The 27,068-nt window shown below is 41.0% G+C and overlaps 1 protein-coding gene and 1 long non-coding RNA gene across 3 annotated transcripts in view; one reads left to right on the top strand and one right to left on the bottom strand.

The window, feature by feature from the left end:
- The first annotated feature begins 5,139 nt into the window (after positions 1–5,139).
- Positions 5,140–27,068, top strand: part of LOC138945951 (uncharacterized) — a 51,863-nt gene continuing 29,934 nt past the window's right edge. Inside the window, exon 1 of the mRNA XM_070317490.1 lies at positions 5,140–5,719. Within this exon, the coding sequence (XP_070173591.1) occupies positions 5,422–5,719 (298 nt within the window). The 5' untranslated portion in view covers positions 5,140–5,421. The remainder of the gene's footprint in view (positions 5,720–27,068) is intronic.
- Positions 19,879–23,239, bottom strand: LOC138945963 (uncharacterized). Of its 2 annotated transcripts, XR_011449146.1 has the most exons (4): positions 22,876–23,239; positions 21,916–22,058; positions 20,901–21,115; positions 19,879–19,980 (listed from the first exon to the last, which is right to left on the bottom strand). It is a non-coding gene; the product is annotated as an uncharacterized lncRNA (long non-coding RNA). The 2 variants fall into 2 exon arrangements; XR_011449145.1 differs by lacking the exon at positions 22,876–23,239 and having other exon boundaries at positions 21,916–22,535.

Raw genomic sequence — 27,068 nt, 5'->3', positions numbered from 1 at the left:
CGTTAAAGATCCCACGATTGACAAAAGGGTCTTCCCTGGTAAAATTGTATAGGCATAGATAAAAAATGTCCACCAAAATACCCGTGTGACTTGGAATAATAGGCCGTGAAAAGTAGGATATGCGCCGAAATGGCTGCGATCTGCTGGTCGATGTGAATGCGTGATGTATTGTGTAAAAAATTCCATCTCACACGGCATAAATAAATCCCTGCGCCTTGAGTCCGAGTCTGGAGATACGCGCGCGATATAAGACTTCATATATAAGACATACATACACACACACACACACACACACACACACACACACACACACACACAGGACCCAGTTTCACACATGATTTGCAGTAGGCTGTGCACAAAATGTATTTAGTTTTGCAATTGACTTCATAACATCAATAAACGAGGAATAGTTTGCACATTAAAAGAGAACTCAAATATATTATAAGTTATTTCTAACAAACTAACTGTTAGCAAATGATAATGTTGAGAAAATGGATATACATCATGAGCCGGTAGGCGAATGTTGATATCATGTTTGTGATATATATGTGATCATTTGCTAACAGTCAGCATATCAAAATCCAAAAACAAAGAAACTGCCAACGTTCCAAAATTCAGAATTAAAAGACAAGAATGGAAATTTGTTGGAGCGTTTTATTATTGATAACAAAATACGTTACATTCACATATATTTCGACCTAGCGGTCTTTTCAGGGCACAGACAGACAAACACCAATTAAGCAGAAAAAGACTTATCTGGCAAAATGTTCACCCACTTGCATATTCGAAAACGGTTTTATGACCGTCTAATTTGGACCAAAAGCAGTTTCGAAGCGATCCCGCCAATTAGACAGAACAGCCGCAATGGGGACTGGTTTTCTTTTTATCTGATTATGCCTGTTAGTTAAAGTATTCTCGTGATCTGAGTCAGCCTATCACTCACCTAACGTGATGAATATTAACAGGTGAAATGCGCTCACACAACAATCTCACAAGATAAACCATGTTGAACATGCGTTTCAGTTGCTTGGATTTTTCTTGTCCATCAGAGAGCACAGATTCAGAAGCAACGCCTACAGAAAGGAAATGACGTAAAGATATATTTGACGTCAATTAAGTGACGTATTTTCACCAGGTTTTTTAAAATGTTGTCGGAACCAGGTCGGCATTGTACACTCAGAGGGTGGGTGGTGCCTTGCCGTTCAGTAAAGCACCCACCGACAAAACTGGCATTTTGGTTGTTGTTGTTTTTTAAAGTTTTTTTTTAGATAAAAAGTCATTCTTTAGAATAAGTCACGCTGATATTGTTAATTCACATTTTTAATTTTTCGTGTTTATTTTTTTAGCGTGATAAACAAAAAGGGTCCCGGTCTGACCGTGATAACATTTTGAGGATCACCTAGAATCAGTCCTGATTGGTCAAGTAGCCATATGATGCACTAAAATGGTAATACGATTTGATTTGTATCTTTGTTGGTTTGTATGTCTTTCTCTGCTGTCTTGTTTGTTTATTTTTCCCGTTCTTTAGTACGGCGTTCCGTCCTTTCCCATGGAGATCAGGTCTCGCAGGACGCAATTCCTCCTTCTTCTTCTTCGTTCATGGGCTTAGACTCCCACGTTCACTCATGTTTTAAGCACGAGTGTATTTTTACGTGTATGACCGTTTTTACCCCGCCATTCAGGCAGCATACGCCGATTTCGGGGGAGGCATGCTGGGTATGTTCGTGTTTCTATAACCCACCGAACTCTGACATGGATTACAGGATCTTTTCCGTGCGTACTTGGTCTTGTGCTTGCGTGTACACACGAAGGGAGTTAAGTCACTAGCAGGTCTGCACATAAGTTGACCTGGGAGATCGGAACAATCTCCACTCTTAACGCACCAGGCGGCAGCGACCGGGATTCGAACTCACGACCTCCCGATTAGGAGGCCGACGTCTTACCACCACGCCACTGCGCCCGTCGCAGGACGCAACAAAGCCAAGGACGTGAGATATGTGATCTGCTAGTTATATGGACAGCTACACCTCAACAGGATGCGTCGTCACGTTACTGGCACTCTGGGACCAGCGGTGAAGTCAGTCTCGGTGTTTTGGTAAATGATCTGCAGGATATGGAACCTGAAGCCTTTAGACGCGCTGTCTGTCTAAGGGCCTGCTATGAACGTAGTTTTCTCGGTAACATGTCATTTTAACGTCACAGATTGAATTCATTGTGTCACCTTAATGAAGGTTGCATGACAAACCCATCAGTAACCCGCTGAGGAGTATTTTTAGATTTAAAACTCTTTAGTGATATCCAGTGATAAAAAGATGGTGCAAAGGTAATAAAAAGAAATCGCAAGGAGCGAAATCATTACAGTCAATGTGTTGGCATTACAGAATGCAACAGAACACAACACAATTTGATACCGGGAATAGTAAACCCTTGGTTGGCTGAAACCTTTGCCTATAAAGAACTCTCTCAGTAGTCCAGGTTCAGAAGCCAAATGATCCTAATTTGCATAAAACGGGTTTTCTGTTTTTTTCCCTTGAGATGTTCAATCAAAACCACTTGCATATTAGTCAACGGTTTTAATGGGTTTAAATGTTGGTGTTTTGCTGAATTCACAAGTAAACTCACTACGTTTTATATTCTATTTTCTTTCCCTTATTCTCTTTTTCAGTTTCTGATCATCTCATTATCTTACTTTTCTAATTGAAAAAAAATATGCACTCTTTTCTGTCAAAATGGGTAGGGGGTGGGGGTAGTAAAAGCATCACAGTTAAAGATTTTGCGAGTTAAAGGGTGTATTTCTTTTAACGATGGTAAAGTGGGATAATTCAACTTGGTATCTAACACATTATCTGAACACTGTAACCACTCTAACACTTTTAATTTATGTTTGTCTGTGCTCCATGTTTCAAGTTGAGCTTCAAAAATGTGTTTAAAGGTGTGTCGAGATCTTTACTGAATTCACAAGTAAAATCACTATGTTTTATGTTTTATTTTGTTTCCCTATTTCACTTCTTCTGTTTCTGATCATCTGATTGTTATTGTGTTTGCATATTCACAGTACAATTTCTTCAGTAGGTATTGCATGAAAAAGTGTGACACCTATGCTCTAACTTTAGTCGTTAACTTAACATGTTGCGCGTTAAGTCCTTTTCTTTTTGTTTTTTTCCTGATAAAGCAAACCTTGAACTGACAGAAAACATGTATGTTAAAAAAGCCTTAAATTATGTCTGATCTTCCGAAACGAAACGCAACCCAATTGTACGGACAGGGGAAAATAAAAGATGACCCGAAATTCAACGAGTTTGATTGAACAATGCATTCGCCTCAATAAACTTTTGTAAATAACTGGGTGTCATCAAAAAGACAAAAAAGCTTGGTCAACATAGGTGGGGTAGAAAGAGTCAATGAACTGCCCCACCTCCTGAGTATGTTTTTTGCGCGTGTTTGATTGTGCGCGCGCGCGCGCGCGTGTGTGTGTGTGTGTGTGTGTGTGTGTGTGTGTGTGTGTGTGTGTGTGTGTGTACGTGCGTGCGTCAATGTGCGTGTGTGTCTGAGTGTGTCTATGTCTGTGTCAGTGTCTTTGTCAGTGCGTAAATGTGTGCCCCCCGCGATTGTTGTGCATTGAATTTCTGTTCTATAATTTAGACCAAGGACTTTGAAAGCAATACGGAAGGTCCGTGTTCTCATGAAATAATGAATGCGTGACGTAAAGGTTAGGTCGAATACGGATGGGGCAAAAGGAGGGGAGGAGGGGGGGGGGGGGGATTGACGGATGGGGACTGGGAGTTGGTGGGTTCGCAGAATGGTGGTTATATGCTGCCTGCCTGCAGAGTCACCCGTTTGGTGTAGACCTATTTTCCGTTACACTCAATACATGTGAAAACGGTATTCATCGTTTAGGTAAGAAAGGCATGCAAATGATGAATGCGTAAAGCTGAGAAAGTTGTCCTGTTGCAGATGTGTGTATGGTCTTTCTTATCAAGTTATGAGACATTGCTTTCTTTTAAATATTTCCGTGCATGAAAATTCGAAATTTATTTTTGTGAGAAAACCAGTAAAGATAGGCAACATTACAATATGTTTCCTGAAAATTAGGTATGTGTTGATGATTTGGGCCAAATTCTAACTCAAACAACCAAACCAAACTGAAAACACAAAATTGGAACAAAAATACCTACATTTTAGCTGATTCTGCTACCTTAAAGGCATAGAAAGCTGATGAATATACACGCTAATTGCTTTACCCAGAGCTGGAGACAGACTAAATTAAGTTCCCTGCAAAATATTGTGGTCTAGGAGCCCTTAAATGTTGAGATATTTGAATTTTTATTTTGATCTAGATGGTCCTATTTATAGATTTGGCAACACATGTAACGTTGATGCAAGGGAGCTAACACCGCGGCTTTGTTGACATCCTCACTTTTTCAGAGGCTAGAACAAGCTGTAATGCATGTATTATGGTCCGCGCATGGTGACATATCGTCATTATATGGTCTTATGGTGCGTTTGACATCGATTGTGGGCAAACTACACTTTGTAAACACGGGAGTGCGTTAGTATGCCTTTAACGAGTTTGTGTGTGTTTCCTTGAACCCACTTCGGACAGCATTTTTCTCAACGATAACATCAGCAACAACTAGACAAACAGATAATTATAGAAATCAGCTTCAACTTATCCTACTATCTCCACACAATCGTTGTTTTCGTTTGCACGTTTCCCACCTTTCCTTTCCTTTTAGAAGGACTTATAAGATACCGGAATGATAACGATGGTAGTTCAGTCATTTATGAGCTAGTTTCGAATAAAAGTTAACATCTGAACATGTTCCGTCTATACGCGATACAGAAAGGCAATTACCCCACACAGAGGGAAGTCAGACGGTAGTTTCTTGTTTTGTCTAGTCCCACTTTCCATTCTCCGCCTTTTGCGATTTCCAAGGGGCCCCAGTCAGACAACTCGTGGGATACAACATTCTCAAGCGAAAGCCCCGTAGATGCTGCTTTTGTTGTGTCGGTGAGTGTATTTATTTACAATCCGGGTTTTCGCGTGTTGCCGCGAGCATTTCACGCAAAAATCGATCAGGCCATCGTTTATAAATTAAAAAAAAGACCATCTAGAGGTTTCAGCTCAGTTCCCTCGCGAGCCCAGACAGTTCCACTGGCTCAAAGATCCAGATTTTCTGAGAGAAAGACGGAGGACGAAGACACCTGCCTTTTCGATAGTTCAAACAATCTAAAGGAACAATCGCAATTTATTAACTGCTGAATCTGATTTGAGACGAACACATTTTCAAACGTGAACTTTAGGACATCGAGTACAGCCCTGACATTTAAAGACAACGCCCAAAATCATATTTGTTATATTCATATGACTTAACAGTACTATTGGATCTACTTCAACACATCACTTCCTTCACTCCGAAGATGATGTCCCTGTTGATCCTGCTTGCTGTCGGCTGGAAGCTAGGGGGCGCCACGGACACTCAGAGGAGCCACATGTACACTAATGTCGGTCTCAACAACAAAGCTTTCACAGATAATGTTGTTTTTGAATCCTCGGCAAAAACCGCTCCGCACTGTGCCCTGCAGTGTAACCAGCAAGACTCTTGTATGGCCTTCACCTTCGATGACAAGATCTGCAGAGGTCACGCTGCTGTCATGACGTCACGCTCAAACTCTAGGCCTGCGGTTGGAGCGCGGTCGTTTTACAAAGGAAATAACCGTAAGTATCCAAAACACAACAACAACAACAACAACAACAACAACAACAACAACAATAATCAGCAGTTAGAACAAACTCCAATAACGCATCAAGGTATCAATCAAACACAATCACGATTTATCGGTAGGTTTTGTTATTCAAAGTTCAGCACAACCACGTGGAAAATTAAAAGATATTAATGATATACACATAGTGACCGATGGGTAATATATTGTGTGTACAATATGATAAGATGTTTGGTGGCTAGTTTTTTTTTTTTCTTTTTTTTTTTTAATGTAGAGTTTTATTTTCGAGACAAAGACACAAGATTCTCAGTAGCTGTCGACCCCTCACATTTCAATACAAACACAAAAATTGATTGCATGGAGAGCAAATTTTACTCGCGAAACCAACCATTTGTTTCTCTAAGTTTCAGCAACTTTACTCGCATTTGGCGAGTAGATGAACATTTTCTACTCGCCAGTTACATGTTTCTACGCACTTTCAGGGCTGAAGATAAATGAGAGAGTAGGGAAGAGGTGGGACACTTTATCAAGTAGATGACGATCAAAGCTGAATTTTTACGTTTCAAATGTTTTGGATGAGTCTTTTTGTAATGTCATATTTTGACAAACATCAAGCGAAGGACACGTTGACTTTTTTCAGACATAGACGAGTGTGTGAGTGCCCCTTGTCAGAACGGTGGTACGTGCGTAGATGAGGTCAACGGCTACCTGTGTCAGTGTGCACCTGGTTATACAGACCAGCAGTGTCAGACAGGTAAGAATCGCAACAACAAAAGAATTGTTATTTTTCTCTTGGATATTTACGAAGCTTGCGCTTTGTAAATTGACACACTCTCAGAATATGACGCATACATTAAGGTAGATTTTTGGCAGACACCAATATACATTTTGTTGTCAGAAAAATGCATGGGGCCTTGAAAAAGACCGACATGGTGGTAACTCGTCAGGGGGGTGGGGGACATTATACGTCTTGTTGTTATTGCAAAAACAAACATCTGGGTTTTTTCTTCTTAAAGATATCAACGAGTGTGCGAGCAGCCCATGTCAGAACGGAGGCAGCTGTAAAGATGACGTCAACTCTTACACCTGTCTCTGTCCGGCTGGATTCTCAGGTGTCAACTGTAATGGAGGTGAGCAATGTCTTTGCTTTAAAGTGATATTTCGTCTGTTCTGATTGCTACACGTAATATGTACTCTACTTGTGACTATCTGTTTTTTGTCACTACGCAGATGTGGATGAGTGTGTGAGCGCCCCCTGTCAGAACGGTGCTACCTGTGTAGATCAGGTCAACGGCTACCTGTGTCAGTGTGCACCTGGCTTTACAGACCTACAGTGTCAGACAGGTAGGAGCAACATGCATGTCAAGATATCATCTGTAAGCGTAGTCATTAGTTTGGCAATGCATTGTTGTGTTGATAAAATGTGATTCTATTGGATTTGTTAGTGAATGTACAGCTTGACATAACAACACAGCCCACTTCTATGGTTCTCCTTTATTCAACGTATTATATGTACTGTGGAACACATTATGACTTTCCTTTGTGTAACACAATATAGAATATATCTCTTGCACGAATAACAGACATCAACGAGTGTGTGAGTGCCCCCTGTCAGAACGGCGCTACCTGTACAGACCAGGTCAACGGTTACCTGTGTACGTGTGCACCTGGTTACACGTATTCTACTTGTTAAAGGAGTGCAGGCTCATTTCATACAGAAAATCGAACACTACATTTTAGAACTACTCATGGCAAACATGTTTTACAGATTTGTTATGTCAGTTTTATTGATTCACCTAATTATCAGTGAACCAGTGAATCATAGTTATAAGCAGTGTTCGAATATTCACCCGCTCGTCTGCCTGTTTACAAACTTATCGTTGAAGGTTTCTTACATGTTATTAAATCTAGATCTTTAAGACTTCAGTCTTTCAGGGTTTGATGACATCCACTGACATTGATGACAGTGGGCTGGGTGGCCGAGTGGTAAAAAACTTGCGCTCGGAAGCGAGAGGTTGCGGGTTCGACCCTGGGTCAGGGCGTTAGCAATTTTCTCCCCCCTTTCCTAACCTAGGTGGTGGGTTCAAGTGCTAGTCTTTCGGATGAGACGAAAAACCGAGGTCCCTTCGTGTACACTACATTGGGGTGTGCACGTTAAAGATCCCACGATTGACAAAAGGGTCTTTCCTGGCAAAATTGTATAGGCATAGATTAAAAAATGTCCACCAAAATACACGTGTGACTTGGAATAATAGGCCGTAAAAAGTAGGATATGCGCCGAAATGGCTGCGATCTGCTGGTCGATGTGAATGCGTGATGTATTGTGTAAAAAAAAATTCCATCTCACACAGCATAAATAGATCCCTGCGCCTTGAGTCCGAGTCTGGAGATACGCGCGCGATATAAGACTTCATAAATCAAATCAAATCAATACCTCAACCAAATCTTGTTAACTCTCGTAAAATTTAAAGGTTTCAACAAAAATAAAAATAAAGTATATCTCACTCTCAAACGTTTTTGAACCCAGAGCTTTGAAATTTCACACACTGCCAGGGTTTGATGATCTTCATATATAAGACAAATATTATTGGCCCTCTTCAAATTGCAAGGTCATAGCGGGGCCGAGTTTCAGTAAAATAGAACATTATTATTTTCTGGAACGTATTTACAAACTTCCATGGTTTGATGACCTTCACACATCTGCCAACATTGTGTGCGTATATTGTTTTATTACTTTTGTTTCAAACAGGACACACACAAAAAAGAAACAAAACCAAAAACGTACATCTTCAAGTCACGAAACTTTACTTTTCGTGATTGAGGAGGTTTCAGCGGCGACACTGTCATTGGTGCTGTCATTTTCCGGAATTATGCTATTGCTAGCCGTGTTTTCCCATGTTCTTCTTGGCCCTAATGTAGCACACGATGCCGTTGAAACGCCAAACGTGTTCAGCTTTTATGTTTGTTGGCAGGCTTTAGCGGTGGCAAAATTCAGTGCCGTGCTCTTCAACTCTAACCGAAAGCAAGTTTAAAGGCCAACATCGGCAGGAATTTTTCTCCTTGGTGGCTAGTTGTTGACAGACCAGCTCCCCTGTTGGTCCAAAGGGAGCATACCGTCTTCTACGTCATCCCTATCGACCAAGGCCGAAGGCAGAGGTTGATAAAAATGCAACAGAATGCGATATGCTCCCCGAGGACCAACAAAAAGTACTGGTCTGACAACAAGCCACCAAACATTGTTTTTGTCATCAATTTTGGAAGAGCAAAAGTATGCTCAATAATTTACGGGCATCCATATTCTGAACAGGGCTGGACTAGGCTAAGAGGAGGGGGGTGGGGTTGCCAGTGGTGGTTCTGGGGGATGTTCCCCCTGGCGGGGTCAGGGGGCAGAGCCCCTTGTGGGGGTCAGGGGGCGAAGCCCCCTGAAGCTGATGGGTAGGTCATATTCTGAGATAGGAAAATGGTCGCTCCTTGCATGAAACGGCATAAAATAAACAATAATAAAAAATGTTTTAAATAAGTCTTCTTCTTCTTCTTGGCGTTCGCAGAGGTTACACAATCAGTCCAGCACTGGTGATAAATGTTGTCGTTTTCTCCAACTCCTGTCGACTGCCGTATAGTTTGGTCTGCAAGGGAGTTGGTGACGGCCACACTTCTTTTCGTTCCTCATCTAGTAAGGGACATCGCTGTAAGATGTGTTCCGCTGTTTGGTCTTCTTGACCGCAGGCACAGGTTGGTGATGGCGCCAGCTTGAACTTTCGGTTCATGTGAGCATTGAGCCTGTTGTGGCCAGTACGCAGCCTGATGAGGTTGACTTGCTGCTCTCTGGACATTGTGTGGTAGTCATCTCTGTTTGTCCTTGGCCTCATCAATGCCTTGATGATTGTCTTCTGCTCACTAAAGCTGACACTGTTTTCAGGTTGGTCTTCCACGGCTCCTTCTTTCGCCAGCTCATCTGCCCTTTCATTTCCTGGTATCCCACAGTGTGCTGGTATCCACTGGAGGACAACTCTTCTGGTTTGTCTGACCATCTGTAATGCTTTGGCCAGCTGTGGGAGTTTGTCGTTCTCTAGGGCCTGAAGGACTGAAAGGGCGTCCGAGAGGAAGACAACTTGGTAGCAAGGGTCTGCGGAGTCCTGAACCAAGGAGGCGGCCTGCATGAGAGCTTCTGCTTCTGCTTTATAGTTTGTGCAGTGTTTGCCAGTGGCAACGCTGGATGTAGCTGTATGTCCCCCAGGGAACTGGATGAGAATGCCTGCACCTCCATTGAGCACGGCGTTAGTTGCTGATCCATCGGTGTATACATGGATCCACGCCTCTTTTGGGTACTGTTCGTCGATCAGGGCTAAGGTGAGTGCCTGTCGAGCTGTGTCATTCTGATCTTCTCCTGAGGTAACATGTGGAACACTGGTGCAGATCTGGATGCCTGGTTTCTCTGTTGCCTTGGGGGTTTCCTCTTCTTCTTGAGTCAGAGGTAGAGTGTTCTGTGGGAGGACTTCCCTGTACTGTCGAGAAAGTCTCTTGCTCTCGTGTACAAAACTGCTCCGTTTGAGCCGGTTCTTGGTGAGGTTGCTCAGTCTGTGCTTCATGGGGTGGTCGGGTAGGCACTTGAGCTTCTCGGCCTGTACCATAGTCTTGGCTTCTCTTCTCTGACAGAGGGGTTGGATGGTGGTAAGCTTCTCCATTTCCTTGATGGGCGTGGATTTCATTGCACCAGTGATGAGTCGGAGGGCCTGGTTTTGCACACGGTCAAGGGTCTGCAGGTTTGTCTTGGCTGAGGTTGACCACGCTGTGGAGCCGTACTCGAGGTGGGGTCTGATTGTTCCCTGGTATACTGTCTTCAGTATCTTCTCGTTCGCTCCCCAGGTGGTACCTGCCAGCTTCCTGAGTATGGCTAGCTTGCGCCGGGCCTTCGTCTCTGCCTGTGCAATGTGTGGTTTCCAGGTCTGCCGTCTATCAAAGGTGACACCAAGGTACGTTGCTTCTTCATCCTCTCTCAGAGGAGTTCCACCAAGCCTAATGGTTCCGGCTTTCTGCTTTGGCGACAGTGTGAATAGGGTGGTGGAGGATTTCTCCTTGTTGATGGAGACGCACCAATCTTCTGCCCATGCGTTCAGCCTATCTGCCGCTTGCTGCATTCTGTAGGTGGCAGTACTTGCATGCTCCTCCTTGCACCAGATCACAAGGTCGTCTGCGTAGAGAGCAGCTTTGATCCCCTTGGGCATCTCAGACACCAGATCGTCGATGAAGAGAAGGAAGAGTGTGGGGGAGAGGACTCCGCCCTGAGGGACGCCATGACGAAGGAGGAACTTCTTGCTTTTGGTCTGGTCGACGTTAACTCTTGCCCTGCGGTTATAGAGGTAAGAGCGAATCCACTGGTACATGTTGCTGGACACGCCTTTCCTCAGCAGTTTTACAAGGAGTCCATCTTTCCAGACCTTGTCAAAGGCCTTCTGAAGATCTATCCAGGTGACGAAGACCAGCTTCTGTTCCTGAAAGGCATCTTCAACTTCTTGCGCCAGGTAAGTGACCTGATCTTCAGTGCTGCGGAACTGTCGGAATCCAGCTTGTTCAGGGGCGAGGAGGTTCCTGGATTCCAGGTACCACCTGAGGCGCTCGTTCACAATTCTCTCCAGGGTCTTCACAACACAGCTGGTGAGGCTGATTGGGCGATAGCTGGTGGCCTTCTTTGGATCCTTCCCTTTTTTTAAGATGGGGATCATGATCGCTTCTCGCCAGAGTTGTGGTAGCGATCCTTCTTGCCAGCTGCTGTTGAAGACCTCGAGTAGCTTGTTCTCTGCTGCGCTACCAAGGTGGGTTAGCATCTCGTTGGTGATGCCGTCTGGGCCAGGGGACTTCTTCGCCTTTGACTTTTTCAGAGCTGAGTGCAGCTCGTGGAGTGTGAGTGGTTGACTCATGGCGTCCACTGTCGACTGTCTGGCAGGTCTCTCTCTTTTCTCTCTTCTTGCTTCTCTCTGTTTCTCGGGGCTAACATGGAGGTTGCTCTCAGCTGCATAGCTTTCAGCAAATTGGTTGGCAGCATGCTTTCCAGTTAGCACCTTCTCGTTCTCTTCTAATGTGATCTTTCCTCTGCTGGTGTTCTCATCATTCAACTGCTTGGTGAGCCTCCAGAGCTTTCTGCCATCCTTCTCAAGGTTCAGAGAGCTTGTTTTCTCTTGCCAGCTTCTCCGTCTTGCCTGTAGCTTCTTTTTGAGAAATTTGGCTTTGGCTTCCTGGAGGCGGATGTTGTTGTTTTGTGACGGGTTGACTTCTGCTTCCCTTCTGGCGTCTGCCAGATCATCATCCAGTTCCTGCAATTCATTGCTCCAGTAGGGCTTATAGTCTCTCCTGGCACCCCTGGGAATGGACTCATGCGCTGCTCTGAGGATGCTCATGTTGAAGTCCTTCGCCACCATGTTGATGTCTCGACCCTCGACTCTGATGTCTTTGGTGAGTTCGCTGGTGCGGTGTCTAAAGAGGAACCAGTTCGCTCTTTTGTAGTTCCACCGTGGGAAGGAAGCTTCAGTGCAGGACTCCATACCCAGGGTCAAAAAGACTGGCCGATGGTCACTTCCACCTAGCTGTTCTCCGACCTCTCTGCTGGTTAGCTGGTGCATGTCTTCCGTGCAGAAGGCTAGGTCAGGAGTTGATGTAGTGTGCCATCTTCTGGAGTAGAATGTAGGGCAGTCAAAGGGACTGTTCAAAAGGATGAGACCTTTGTCGTCCTGCCAGTTCTCCACCTCTTCTCCTCTCCGATCCAGGTGGTCATATCCCCAACTCTGTGAATGACTGTTGAAGTCACCCACCACGATGAAGTTGGAGGCCTTTGCGGGGATCGTGTCAAGGGCGAGGTGTCTATCATTGGGGCAGTAGAAGTTGACAAGATGGAATTCTGATGTCTTCGTCTGGATTCGAATCACCTGATATTCGGAGTCCTCCATGTGCGTTTCTATCAAACAGGCATTGATGTTGTTCCTGATGAGGGTCAGGATTCCTCCTTTGCTTCGGTCTGTTCTGTCGGACCTAAGGCATTGGTAGCCTCTCACTTTGAAGGACTTTTGGGGTGTCAGGTGCGTCTCCTGAATACAGCAGATGTTGATGTTTTTCTCATGCAGGATATGCTCCAACTCTGTCTTCTTGTTCAGGATACTTTCTGCGTTCCAGTGCATGACCTGAAAAGGTCGCTGCTGACTGGGTTTCTTCCTGGTTGTGGTGGTGCCAGTCACTTTCCTCCTGCGTCCCCTGGCGTGACAAGACGGTCGGGAGGGACCTCCAGTAGTTGGGGCTGGGTCCCTTTGAGGCATGGGACCCGACGCTGCTCCACCCTGGGGGGTCCTCAATGGGCGAGCGCCATTTCCATCTGTGCTGGTTGATTGTGTCATCATTTGCGTAAGTGCGTGTACCCGTGGTTTGTTAGAATGCGCCGTGCGGCCCGGGTCCTCCGTCTTCAGCATTCGGGGTTTTCTGTCGGGGTTACCTCACCCTTAGCTCATGGCCCGTACGTCCTACCCTGAGAGCACAGGGGGGAGGATTTGCCGGGATCCCACCCGGAGCCAGTTTGGTCCGCGGCCGCAAGCGGCTGATCTCCATATCTGAAGACCGTTCCCCTATCCGCCACCCGGGGACGCGCTGGGTTGGGGGTGGTCGCCCCACTGAAAATCCCACACTGGGTTAAGAAAGATCAGCCTGTCCCAGGTTTTAAATAAGTGAGGTACATGTTTAGGCTAGGGGGGGGGGGGAGGGGGTTGCGCAACCCCCATTACCCCCCCCCCCCCCCCGGTAGTCCGGCCCAGCTGAACATAATTTTAAGTATGCTATTCAGGGCCCTAATGCACTTCAGAAGATGGAGATAGCAGGTCATGCGTGTGTGTGACGTCAAAGGTAACCTGTTTGTCGCTTTTCTTACATACTTAAATGTATAGAGCTGCCATCATAATTGCGAGTTCAGTAATGTTTTGGCATGTGCTTTTTCCTTTAAGTGTTTTCAGACTTTTCGTTTGGTATTTGGCGATTACAGAGATAATTTGCAAATTGACCATGAGTTGCCGTGTTAATTATCAACGTTGATTGGGTCTTTGAGAGTGAATATTTACAATCGGTGTGGTCGGAAACACGAATCCAAAGCCGCGATGGTTCCACACACCAAATAAACTGCCTAATTGGCTTTTACTTTTACAATCCAAGTTTTACTTGAAGCTCATACCAATTCGCTACCTCGATTTGTCACATAATTATGAACATCATAAGATGTTTGGTGGCTTGTTGACAGACCAGTTTAGGGTTAGGGCCTTGGTCAATAAATATGAAACAAAAGGCGATATGCTCCCCATCGGACCGACAAAAAAGCTGGTCTGTCAACAAAACACCAAACATCGTATATTGTTTCCCAGCTGGTCATGAATAATAACTTGTGAAATTGATCTAAATAATGGATATTTTTGAACTTGAGCGCTGTGCATTTAGACAAATTCTTCTAATGCATTCTAGGCCTCCCAATTTGCATAAATTGCACTTGGTAAGCACGGGATTTCATCAGAAATGCCCTTTAAGGTAAGGAATGAAGATGTGTTTTGTTTACATGTGGTTCCAAAGAAAAGAAAAAACTTCGGCGCGGCCATTTTGAGAACAGAAGTCACAGGTAAAGTGAGCCGAAAAAGGCGTCTACCAACGACACCAATGATCAAATCATGCACGCTTTGGAGCTCTTTCCGTCAATTAATGTCATTCGAGTCTTTCTTTGCATTGATAAAAGAAACTGCTATCAAACAGAATGATTATTGTACTAATTTTTTTACCTTTCATAAAACCAACCTGATTTTCATGAATAATATCACCAATTATAGTTTAAAGTCGCATTGCTAGACATTTTGCAAGGATCAATGATCTTGTAATCTGTGTTAGTCAGTGATATTTGTCTCCAATTCCCGATATCATCTCCAATAAATCGTTAACGTTATTTAATCATTTAAGGGCACAAGTTAATTCCTCTTTGGTAATATCGGAATCCAATCCACACTTTTGTTCATTGGAGAAAAATGGTATATTCAAATCTTGTAGAAATTCCTTTGCGCTCATTTCATTAAATTCAGATCGTTGTTTTGCTTGTTTGTTTTTTAAAGCGTACCTGTTCCTTCATAATCTTTTTTCTGTTTATATACCCTGCTGTCTTCTGTCTGCAAACGGTCCTTAATTCTAATATTGGCTTTACTTTTTTTTCAAATTAATTTCATACTTGGTGTTCTTCTCACCTTCTTATATTAACTGAACACGATAACAAACTTGGGCACTCTGGGGTTCTTCCAGTGACAAAAAAACCCCACTAGCTCTGTTTAATGTTTTTCTCTTTTTATTAAAAGGTTCATATTTTGATGATTATTGGCTAAAAGAGTGTCTGTTTCATCCAAATCCTTCTGAAAAGAAAGCTGGGAATTATCAAGATTTTGCTTTCTTCTTGCTGCATAGGCTGTACTAAAATCCCGCATTTGAACTTTTAATAACTCCCATTTTAAGGGATCTCACATACATTTGTTTTCCTTCAAAAAGTCATCATTCAATTTATTCATTAAATCAACAAAGACTTTATTTCGCAATCACTGATTATTACATTTCCAATAAGAGGGGCCGCGTATTATGTGCACAAACAGAATTTTCAACTCAAATAATCGCTGATCTGTATGGGGTACTAAAACCATGTTACAAAACAGTGTTTTATGAAACAAACTACCAGAGAGAAAAATATAATCAAGTCGACGGGCTATGAAAGGGCTCTACCTGCTCCAGGAAAACTCCTTGTCGTCTGAATGAAACAATTAGCGCCAAACATCATTCAAATCGTTACTATGCCAAACAAATTGAAATTTAACATCAAACTTTGTATGCTCTTCACCACTGACAATTTCTATGTCGTTATTTGAAAGGCAATACAAATCACTATTATTATTATTATCATTATTTATTATTTGTTGTGACTCGGCTTTTATTCTCATACACTGAAGTGCACAAGTGATTTATCATTTATCAGAGCATAGACATTAATGTTACGAGACAAATTGAGAACACTTTTGCATATTTCAACGTTCCAAAGTTTACTAAATGTTTGGTTCAATAGAAAGTGTACTTCGGCGGCGTAATTTAATAATTTCAGATAACCCCGAAGAGTTTTTAATGGTGCTGCCTGATGTTGTTGCTGTTGTTGTTATTGTTGTTGTTGTTGTTCTTGTTGTTTTTAGCATTGCAAAACATTGCTGTCATGATAAGACAACATCAAAAATGGCCGTTTGCGCAGCGTCTGATCGAAGTGGCAACCGTCCTCAGGACGCTAGAACGGATGTGTGGAATGGGGGTATGAGAGCGCTAGTGCTGTGGTAGCGGCTCACTTCCGATGCGTTAGTGTTGCGTTACCATTGCGTTAAGTTTCATTAACGATCCATGAGTCCCGTTACCGATGTGTTAAGGTTCCATTACCGTTCATTTTGGTGTGTGTGTGTGTGTGTGTGTGTGTGTGTGTGTGTGTGTGTGTGTGTGTGTGTGTGTGTGTGTGTGTGTGTGTGTGAGAAGAAATGTTAACGTGACACAGGCAAATAAGTGGAATTTGTCTAGAAATCATATTGGAACAGCCTGTAGTTTATATTTCAACAGCCTATAGTTTATTGGGAAAAAATGAAATAATTTGAGTATTCGTCGCTGTGTCCTATTGACTACCGTTTTGTTTGTTTGTTAGACTTCTTTTTTAGTCGGTTCCTTTATCTCTCTCTCTGTAAATGTTTGTGTGTGTGTGTGTGTGTGTGTGTCTGTCTGTCTGTGTGTCTGTGTGTGTGTGATTGCAATTATTCCTCCTTTTTACATTTAGTCAAGTTTTGACTAAATGTTTTAACGTAGAGCGGGGAATCGAGACGAGGGTCGTGGTGTATGTGCGTGTGTGTGTCTGTGTGTGTGTGTGTGTGTGTGTAGAGCGATTTAGACTAAACTACTGGACCGATCTTTATGAAATTTTACATGAGAGTTCCTGGGTATGATATCCCCAGATGTATTTTTCATTTTTTTGATAAATGTCTTTGATGACGTCATATCCGGCTTTTCGTGAAAGTTGAGGCGGCACTGTCACGCTCTCATTTTTCAACCAAATTGGTTGAAATTTTGGTCAAGTAATTTTCGGCAAAGCCCAGACTTCGGTATTGCATTTCAGTTCGGTGGCTTAAAAATTAATTGATGACGTTGGTCATTAAAAAATCTGAAAATTGAAAAAAAAAAAAACTTTTATAAAACAATCCAAATTTACGTTCATCGTATTGTCCATCATTTTCTGATTCCAAAAACATATACATATGTTATATTTGGATTAAAAACAAGCTCTAAAAATTAAAAAATTAAAAATTATTATCAAAATTAAATTTTCGAAATCAATTTAAAAACCCTTTCATCTTATTCCTTGTCGGTTCCTGATTCCAAAAACATATAGATATGATATGTTTGGATTAAAAACACGCTCAGAAAGTTAAAACGAAGAGAGGTACAGAAAAGCGTGCTATCCTTCTCAGCGCAACTACTACCCCGCTCTTCTTGTCAATTTCACAAAAACAAACAGATAATGACGTCATTTTAAGTGGCACAAACGTGTACATGAATGCCTTCCCTTTCGAATGATTTACAGTTATATAATTTCTGTCAAGCGGTTTAAGTTTTATGTCCGTTTTATGAACCCAACCCTCAAAACAAGAATAGTAACGCCAAAGAAGGAAAACATACACACAAACCAACGTTTTTCTCACCGGTGGTTTGGAATATTGCCCCAAAACTTTCGATTTAGTGTTGTGGTGTTAAAATCTATCAGAAAAAAGTGTTTGCTAACGTGACGCCAAAAAGTAACCAAAACGGTCCTTAGCCGACTGACTATTTTCTTAGGCGTATTTTGTACGTGTGTCGCGTATTTGCGTACCGATAATAATTTGGCGTACAAAATACGCCCAAATCGTACTGGTAAACAGGTCTGCAAGTGTAATGAATGTTTGCAGTTCAACTGCCTATGTTCATGCGTGGGAATTGTGTGCTTGGTTGGCTCAGTGGTAGTACACTAGCCGTCCTGGCGGTCTTGGGTTCGACTCCCATAAATGGCAAGGAATTGTTGAAACCTTTTCTCTCTATTTGTTCACTTTTTGTTTTCTTCTTTTCTGAACTCTTTATACTTGTATTTTATTCATTTTGAATTATTCTGAAGGTTTGAGTCGTGTATTAAAAATCGAATATAGTGTGTAAGTGCCCTTGAACAACTTTCCCAGAATCATGTATTCTATATTTTTAGTACGGGATACCCACAAGAAAAGTTCAAATGCATCCATGCGTCTCCACTGATAGTAATGGTAGTTGAGCACTTCCAGTTTAGTCTTCTGTCGTTCTGACACAACCTAAAAGGGTACATCATGTCTGAACATCATCTGTAGAAGAGTGTGAAGTTTAAAGCTTAGCTTAAATAATGTCCAACAAAAACCCAGACTCTTCTGTACATTACCCATCAGCCACACAGACCTGAACTGTGAAATACAATTACTCACTAGCAATTTCTCAGGCGAGTCAAATCTTACATTCATCAAATTTTTGCAACTAGCATTGTAAATAAGCCTACAGAGATTACAAAGTTCAATTACTGCAAACCAAATCATGAAGGCTCTTCCATGGCCTGTTGTCTCTTTCTTTTATCACAGGCTTCCAAAAACCAGTCTTGAACGGCCTTCTTCAAGGTCTTGACCTGTGGCACCCGTACAGCTTCACGGAACAGCCTCTGCATGACAAAACAAAAAATAACATGAACTTAGATCATCAAACAACTATCGCTGATTTGAGAAAAGTCTCAAGTTTATTTCCTGACGCCTGTAAACTTGCTAAAAATCATACAGACACACAAACTTGCATACACACCATACGCTTTTACAACACACCAACTATACTTGAGTTAGGAAATTACAACACATTGTAATCCTTGTAGAAGAGAAGTAAAAAAATACCTACCCTAATATTTGTTTTAACCCTTTCGCTGCCAATCAAAACTTGGGTATGTGCATTCCTGACTGCCAGGGAATATTGGAGTTTGGGGTGTAATAATTCACACAAAAATGTAGCTTCAAACTGGCAGTAGGTAGGTAAGTAAAACCTATGTTGTTTTTAAAGGAAATTGAACCAAGAATCTGTTTTTAGTGTCTAATCATGGAAATGATAATTAGTTTGGCTTATAATGATGTTTAAATATGAACTTTTGAAAAATCAGTCCGGCGCATCTTCCGGTGCCTGTGGATCAAACACAGGTGGCTGTTTTGCTGCTCCAAGAAAGGATTATAATCACTGTCATCTACCTGTTTCCAACGAATTGTCCGAAAGAAGATCTCCCCCTTCCCCTGTCAGTATCCATAATCATTTGCACCGCCTGTAGCGTCAGTCCGGCTTTGTTTTTCCCTACTAGGGCCCGGTCGACAGTCACCGTTAGCCATTTTGACGAGTCGAGATTTCTCTCCCATACCCTGTCGACAAGGCCGAAAATAGCCTTCAAACGCAAAACCGCGTCACCATTTATGTTTATTCATGAGAATGAGGTATCCTACCAAGCCATTGGCTGCTATTTGTGTGTCAGCAGTGACGTAGCATTTCTGGAAAATCCCGGAACGGAGAAGACGGGTTTACCCGTCCTAAGGCGCTGCGGCTGCACAAGCGCATGACTGGTATACCCGTCATAAGGCAGTCAAGTGGTTAAAGTTACCTTTACTATGACGTTTTCTTTGGGGGCCTTCGGAAATTCATAATACATGTACTGTGACGTGCAGACGCATATGTGACGACATCATACCGTTTGCTAACATCCTTATTTCGTATGTAGTCGAAAATCCATGACACTGACAAATGAGCTCAGGAACTTGGCTTCTAGCAATTTAATGTTAAGTGTAAAAGCTTTGACAACTATCATTCACATGTGAAACATGGCAAATTTAAAATTGATTCCAAAGAACAAAATTTGAGACAGAAATAACTTGTTGTTTTGTAGACATGGATTTTATCTTCTTCCTAAAAGGACCAGGATGATTTTACAAATTATGAAAAACAACTCACTGTCGATGGCTTTTAGTCGCAGCGTACACCATGGTCTCTTTCCCTGCCCTCCCCCAGAGCCCCCTGTCAGCAACCGTGTAGCCTATGGAACACCTTCGTCATCACAGCATCAGTAGTCGTCTTTAGTTCATGTCCACCAACCACACCGAGCTCATGGTCATGGATCTGAAACAAACAAAACAAGCCAACTGAATTCCAAAAATCAAATATTCAGATCGACAGCTCTTCTTCACATACAAACAATTCAATCTGGAAGCATCATACTGTCACCTGGAACAAAAAAATCAATAATCGCACTTGCTTTAAAAAAAAAAAGTTTTCAGAAGAGCAAATGGTGATTGAGTGTAGCATTGTCATAAAATGTAATCACACACCTCAGGTGACCTGCATCAATCATTCAATACTATCTCACAAATCTTCATTTGGAAAGCACAAACATAGTTAGAAGAGAGCGTCAACCGTGATACTATTCAGTGTGGACAATTTTTTTCTGACCCATAATCCGATGCCTACACAAAGTGAGAATCAGAACTCACAAGAAGGCACTGTTGCATGTTTGTGATTATTTGCTTGAGTGTAGCACTTGCAATTTTGAACTTGAGGAAACAGCGTAGCAATTTCTGTTACATCCCTGAAAACCTAGCAGATGGCAGCTCTGGCCACAGAGCAATATTTGCATTATTTCTCACAGATGCAATGATCACAGAAAACAAAGTGGTGCATGCATTTTCCGCACCCCACATGAGAAAAAGAGGCCCATCATTGTGCGTACCCATAAGCATAGTTTTATCATCAAAATGTGTTGCTTAAATTCACAAATGTGACCAATACGCATAAACCTTGCATGAATTCCCAGGATAATGGGAAACTGGTCATGACTGAGAACTGATGAACAGTTAAGATACACCCGTGAACCGTGATGACATCTGGCATCCTCCAAAAAGCACACACTCAAGGTAACATTTAAAGCCTAAAGAGCGTCTAACAATAACATGTCACATTCACAAGATCTTGCTACAGTTATCTGGGGAAAATAGCACAGGCATGACTGGTCTGCTTCAACAATAGCATTCAAAGCCACCTACCAGTGATCACTCCTTCGACAGATCCATCATGTGCCTTCAACATCTTCCACACTCAACAGTAAAAAGATGACTCCATCGAACAGTAGCACAGGCTCTGGCTCCACCATGATTCTTTGGCGACCAATTACTAAATTAGTCGCATCAGGTCCATCTGCTCCTGCAGCAAGAACTGATGTTTATCTTGCCGCTCTGCTCTGCTCGTAGTCTTGTGTCCGCTGAATAGAAGAAAAAAAGAACAAAAAGTCATTTACATGAAGCAATACATATTTTAGACAATCTGTCGGCCTGAAAAGAAACCATCAGCACTAAAAAAACAATCTGAGCAAATGTTCAAAGTAAACGTGACATCTCTATATTTTTGAATTCAGGAGAAGATGAGGAATATATATATTGCAATCAATTTTTAAAGGGGCATACAGAGTGGCATTTGATGGGGTAAAAAGATGTAGGGACTCAGCAGTTGGAGATGAAAATTTGTGTGTATTTACTTCAAGCAGATTTTTTTTTTAATTTTTTTTTTAGACAGAAGAACAAACACACACTAAAAATCCTTGTTTAAAGTTGAACTGACCTTAACTTTTCCTCCAAACACTAGAACTTTTTGTATTCATTCAAAAATATTCATCAAAAAGGTTAAATGTTAAATTCAATTTTGCAGACTTTGGATGAAAAGTTACTCTTCTCTGGCATCCCGCGGACACAGTTCACACTTTCTCATCAATGAGATGCCTGCGTTAATTAAAACAAACATCAATAAAACTATTAAAATAAAATAAAAATTTAAATATAAAAATAAAATTGACCAACCGCCCCCACCCGATTTTTTTTCCCTTTGCTGGAAACAATACATTTGTTTCACTAAAACAGTAAAAGAGATCAGCTGAATTTGTTTGACACATCTGGTTATAACTAAAAGAATAAAACACAAAATAAGCCAAAGTCACAGAACAAAAAGACGCTGTCAGTGTCACTATCAATGACTCTGAATGAGACACTCATTGCAATCGAGCCATACCTGTTCATCTTCACCTCGCCGGGACGGAACGACAGTCTGCGTTACTGGCATCGGTGGCGGTGTTAAGGTCACTGTCCATCTCAGCTTTCTTCACCTTCAGTTCAAACAAGCAGTGAGCACCGTCATACTCAAGTCAAAGCTTTCTGAAAAAATAAATACTTGGAAGTTAAATAGGATCACATTGATTCCCAAACCTAACAGTAACAGTAACACGCAAACATCAAAACTGGAATATTAATTATTAAATATAAGCATCTCAATTTCACTAAATTATTATATTTATTTTCTCTGTGATGTATTTTTTATTTTTATTTCAAAAAAATCTGTTTTTCAACTTTATCACTGCACACGCTGACACAGCCTCTGCCTGCCTCGCTAGTCTATGCATGCCTCGGGAACAAGGGTAATTTTTCTCTTTTCCGAGACTCAGACACAGAATATTCCACTATCATGACTATGAGTCTATGCCAGTATGCGGAACTGAAAGTTGAACATCTGTGGAAAAATAAAAAGATACAAATAAAAAAAACCCAGATATATGAAGAGCCTATTAGTATTACTACTAAAGCTCCTGACAACTGCTGCCGCAATGACTCGACCAGATTAGGAACCAACCAAAGTTCACCAAGGAACAGACAATGAGACATAAAATGATAAACGAAAATTCAGTTTTTATGGTGCCGTGAGCGACCCGCGAATCGGGATTCGGATGGTATTTTCACTCTTCCACAACTCCTTATAAACAAACCACTGCATCAATCAACTTTATGTTTTTGGAAAAGTTAGTTCATTCATCCATCTTTCAGACAAAACAAACATGAATGAATAGAACAGTGTTCTTCTAGGCGAAAAAAAAATCGAAAGTGTGAGAAATTCTCTCTGCCATCAAACTCGGAAGCCGAAGCCGCGAGCTATCAAAAATTCAAATTCCCAAATCTTTCCTTCAGTTGATCAACTTACCTATTCTTGAAAGAAGTCAATCTTCATTTCAGAGAGAAGGATAAGATTACCTTGCATCCAATAAGCAAGTCAAAAATACAAGTCAATATGAAGAAAAAAGCAAAAAAACGCCGATACAATGTGGATTTGACAGACTTCTTGCCAACAGGAAGTTGGAGATTGTCTGATTGAAGTAGGTCTGACAGACAAGGGAAATAACTTCAATAAATTGCTCTTTTCAGTCAAGGTAACTGTCTCCCCTGAAATTGAACTTTCATAGAGATTTTCTTCCAAAGCAAAATAAAATAAAATGAAAATATGCTGAGAACAAATTTTATGTAACCATTAACATCAGCCTTTATTTTGAGTAGATAATTAGTTTCAAAGTTACTTTAGTTTAAATTTTTTTGTTTAATCTGAATTTTTTAATGTTTTTATCGTTTTGTTATGGGTGTTCATATAGATTTCAGTTAGGCCTAAAAAAAAAATAGGTGTGGTTACGGTAACCCGACCTACCCTATTTTTAGGGGCCGATCCTATAACTTTTTATTACATTTGTCAACAAAAAAAAAAAAAACAACAAACAAACGAGTGCACAAAACGCAATGAAAGCGAAAGCGCCCGAGTCGCACACTTATTTCCCTGTCAAGTAGGTTTAATTTGTACAAATTAGAAAAAAAAGTTAAAAAAAAAAAAAAAGTGATTGCCTACCTACCTACCCTATTTTTTTTGGCTGTGTTACCGTAACCACACCTATTTTTTTTTTGGCCTTATCTTTTCTGTTCATATAATATTTTTATTATGCTTTGCCTAGATTTTTCCACGACATTATTTTGTGGAAAGCTGATTCCTACAACAATACCAAATCCCCATTACAATAATTATATTACATGCTAAAACAATTATAATGATAATATAAATTAAAATAATCATTATATTTATTTTAAGATAAAAATAATCAGGATAACAATTAAGCAAATAAATGTTAGTAATAACAAAATGATTAAATAAAAATTAAATGGGAAAACCATTACATAAAATAAAAATATTTTATTAAACTTTTAAATGCATTTTTTTTTTAACCGAAACTGTCTTAAGATAAACTGAAAAATAACGGATTGAAAGTTTTTATGCAATTTTTTTTCTAAAAAAAAAAAAGAAGTTTTTGAAGAAGAATAACTATTCATAACCAAAATTTAAAAGTAAATATTTTTTAATAACATAAAATATAATAAATTATTTCATGAAGTAAATGCATAAACCCACGGTATAAAATTAGGAAAAACAAAAATTGCAATCACCTTTTCATTGAATCCATGCGTGCTAAACACTGCGTGGTGAAGTCGTTTCGAATGCGACAATCTGCGTAAAAGTTGGCGAAAAGTAACGCGCGCGAAGCGAAGGTGTCACGAGGCCGTACGCATCCCCGCATGAAAAACGCAGAAATAACGCATGCGTCACGCAGAATCATGCTGGCTGGGGAAGCGCTGTACAGGGCTTTGCTGAGGCCTTTTCGTTGTAATCTTAAAAAGTGTACACTGTACAGTTTTATAACGATGAGCGAGTCAACACGGCCACTGTCTTTGCTTGTTGCAGAGAAACTGAGCACAAGATGTAACCAGTTTCTCAACGACAATTTAACTGTACATTTTTGATTTGTTGATGATTCCATTATTCTTATTATTTTACTTTGAGACGATGATAAAACTTGACACACCGCCAAAGCTCATAATAAAAGATCATCACAAGACAAGCGACAGACGAGATGCACTGAGAACTTTTGTTTGTTTATATTTCTTTTAAACTTAGTAAGTGATCTCCAAATTATGCTTTCTCTGTAAGTTTAATTTTGTGGGAAGCATTCTCCATTTCTCGTGTTTTGAATTTGGCGCTGAGAGTTTGTTTACATCCGCTTGCGGCATTCAACTACCTTGACCTTCCCTTTGTAATTGGGACATTTCTAAAACGTTATGACGCACGTATTTTCCATCGGCCCTGTACTGATTTTCTGAAAGTAAAGTTCTTACTTTAAACTTTTAATGCCAACAATGTTACAAACACAACCACTTTAGCAGCTTTCAAGCTGATGTGGAAACAAATTATTTTTGTAATCTCTAGCCGACCCATCACTAGCCTGGGCTCACTTCCGAAAAAGTACTGAACTCAAGTAACATATTTTCGACTGTTTAATTTTAATTTTGTCTCCCAACACTCTCCTCTTTAATATGAGCGTATAATTAATTCAATGTTGAACTTTAATATTACTCTAAACCGAGTTCTCGTTCCAACGGAGTTTGTTGCCATGGAGAAATAAACAAGCAGCCATGCATCGTCTGCTAGGCCCAGCCCGTCGCAGGCAGACTTTGATAGAAATAAAATTAACACTAGTACAGCGGGTTGTGCAGAATAAAAATAGAACATGCAGGCGAGTGGGTTGGCATGTGACGGCTTGTTGTGACAACTCGCTCATCATATCGGAACTGCGTTTACTTTACGCAGGACTACCTTATTGAAACTGTACTAGTTTTTTGGAGGAAAAAAGCAACTCAAAGAGCGGTTAAAAGAATGACGATGAGATTCATCACAGGAGTTGGAAGCTTCACTCTGATGACATTTCTTTCCTTTTATGGATATGTCTCTACTGAAATGAAGGCGTCTTTGTGGGTCGCTCCAATCCCGGTACAGACTCATCAAGATCTATTTTTCGAAAGCGCGAAGACCGTTAGATCGAAAATAGAGTGCGTGATATGGTGCCGAACACATTCGAACTGTGTGAAGATAGCGTACGACGTGTCCACAAAGATGTGCTATCTGCATCCCGTGTTGGACACGAGCGGTTCTGGAACACCTGGCGATGTGCTCGAGTATTCTGATTCAGGTAGGTTTTGCGGTTGTCATGATATCGATTAGTTGATTGGTTTTATAGTCATTGATCATTTGGACAATATGTGGTTTCTAGTTTATTTGTTGGTTGAAAAAAGTTTAATGATTGAACTACAGTTAGATGTACTTTTACTTTTTTTTAACCGGACCGGGTCGAAGATTGTGTGATCAAATGTTCAATACAATTTATTAAAAGAAAGTTGGCCATCACAGTGCGGCCTCAAATTTTGCAAACGGACAAATATGACGTCGTCAAACACTTTTAAAAACAGTTTCATAATCTTCTTCTGCCAAGAAGTTTTATTGAAATCTTTGCACACATACAGACATGCATACATAAATGAACCCTCGGGTCCCTCTAACATAAAAAAGTTGTATGGTACAAGCTGGAAACTGCGACTTAATGTGTGCCAGATGGTTCGTTGCCACATACATTAAATGTGTGAAATTAGCCACTGATAGTTCATTTATTTGCCGAACTGTGAAAGCATCGTTACCTGCTTTTTCGACAGAGTTTTCTTCCACACGCAGATTCATTTACATGTATTTGTTATCAACATCCAATCAAGTATTGACTGAATGTAAAATGGGAGTGTGGAAGGAAAGGAGGTATGCAGACATATCCCATGGCCCATGACCTTCCTTCTTTGTCTCTGTTATTCTAGTGGGCAAATATAGTGCAATATTTGCTCAGTAGGACTAAACTTCGGCCTTAACCTGAGTAAACAACGTGCGCAGCCGCAGTAAGAAAAACAAGTCGCGTAAGGCAAAATCACTACATTTAGTCAAGCTGTCGAACTTACAGAATGAAAATGAACACACTGCATTTTTTTTTACCAAGACCGTATAGCATCGTCAGTACCCCGCTCGTGGAAAAGGCAGTGAAATTGACAACCCAGTACAGCGCGGTAGTGGTTGCGCTGAGCAGGACAGCACACTTTTCTGTATCTCTATTCTTTTTAACTTTCTGAGCTTATTTTTAATTCAAACATAACATATTTATATGTTTTTGGAATCAGGAACCGACATGGAATAAGATACAATGGTTTTTAAATCGATTTCGGAAATTTAATTTTAATCATAATTTTCATGGTTTTAATTTTCTGAGGTTGTGTTTAATTCAAATATGACATATTTATATGCTTTTGGAATTAGAAAATGTTGAAGAATAAGATGAAATTATTTTTGGATCGTTTCATAAAAAAATTAAAAAAAATTAATTACAATTTTCAGATTTTTAATAACCAAACTCATTCATTAATTTTTAAACCGGCACGGTTGGCCTAGTGGTAAGGCGTCCGCCCCGTGATCGGGAGGTCGTGGGTTCGAAC

This window comes from Littorina saxatilis, linkage group LG13 (assembly GCF_037325665.1).
Source record: "Littorina saxatilis isolate snail1 linkage group LG13, US_GU_Lsax_2.0, whole genome shotgun sequence".
Taxonomy (NCBI): domain Eukaryota; kingdom Metazoa; phylum Mollusca; class Gastropoda; order Littorinimorpha; family Littorinidae; genus Littorina; species Littorina saxatilis.
The sequence above is the reverse complement of the archived record's forward strand: the minus strand, read 5'-3'. Positions and strand labels throughout refer to the sequence as shown.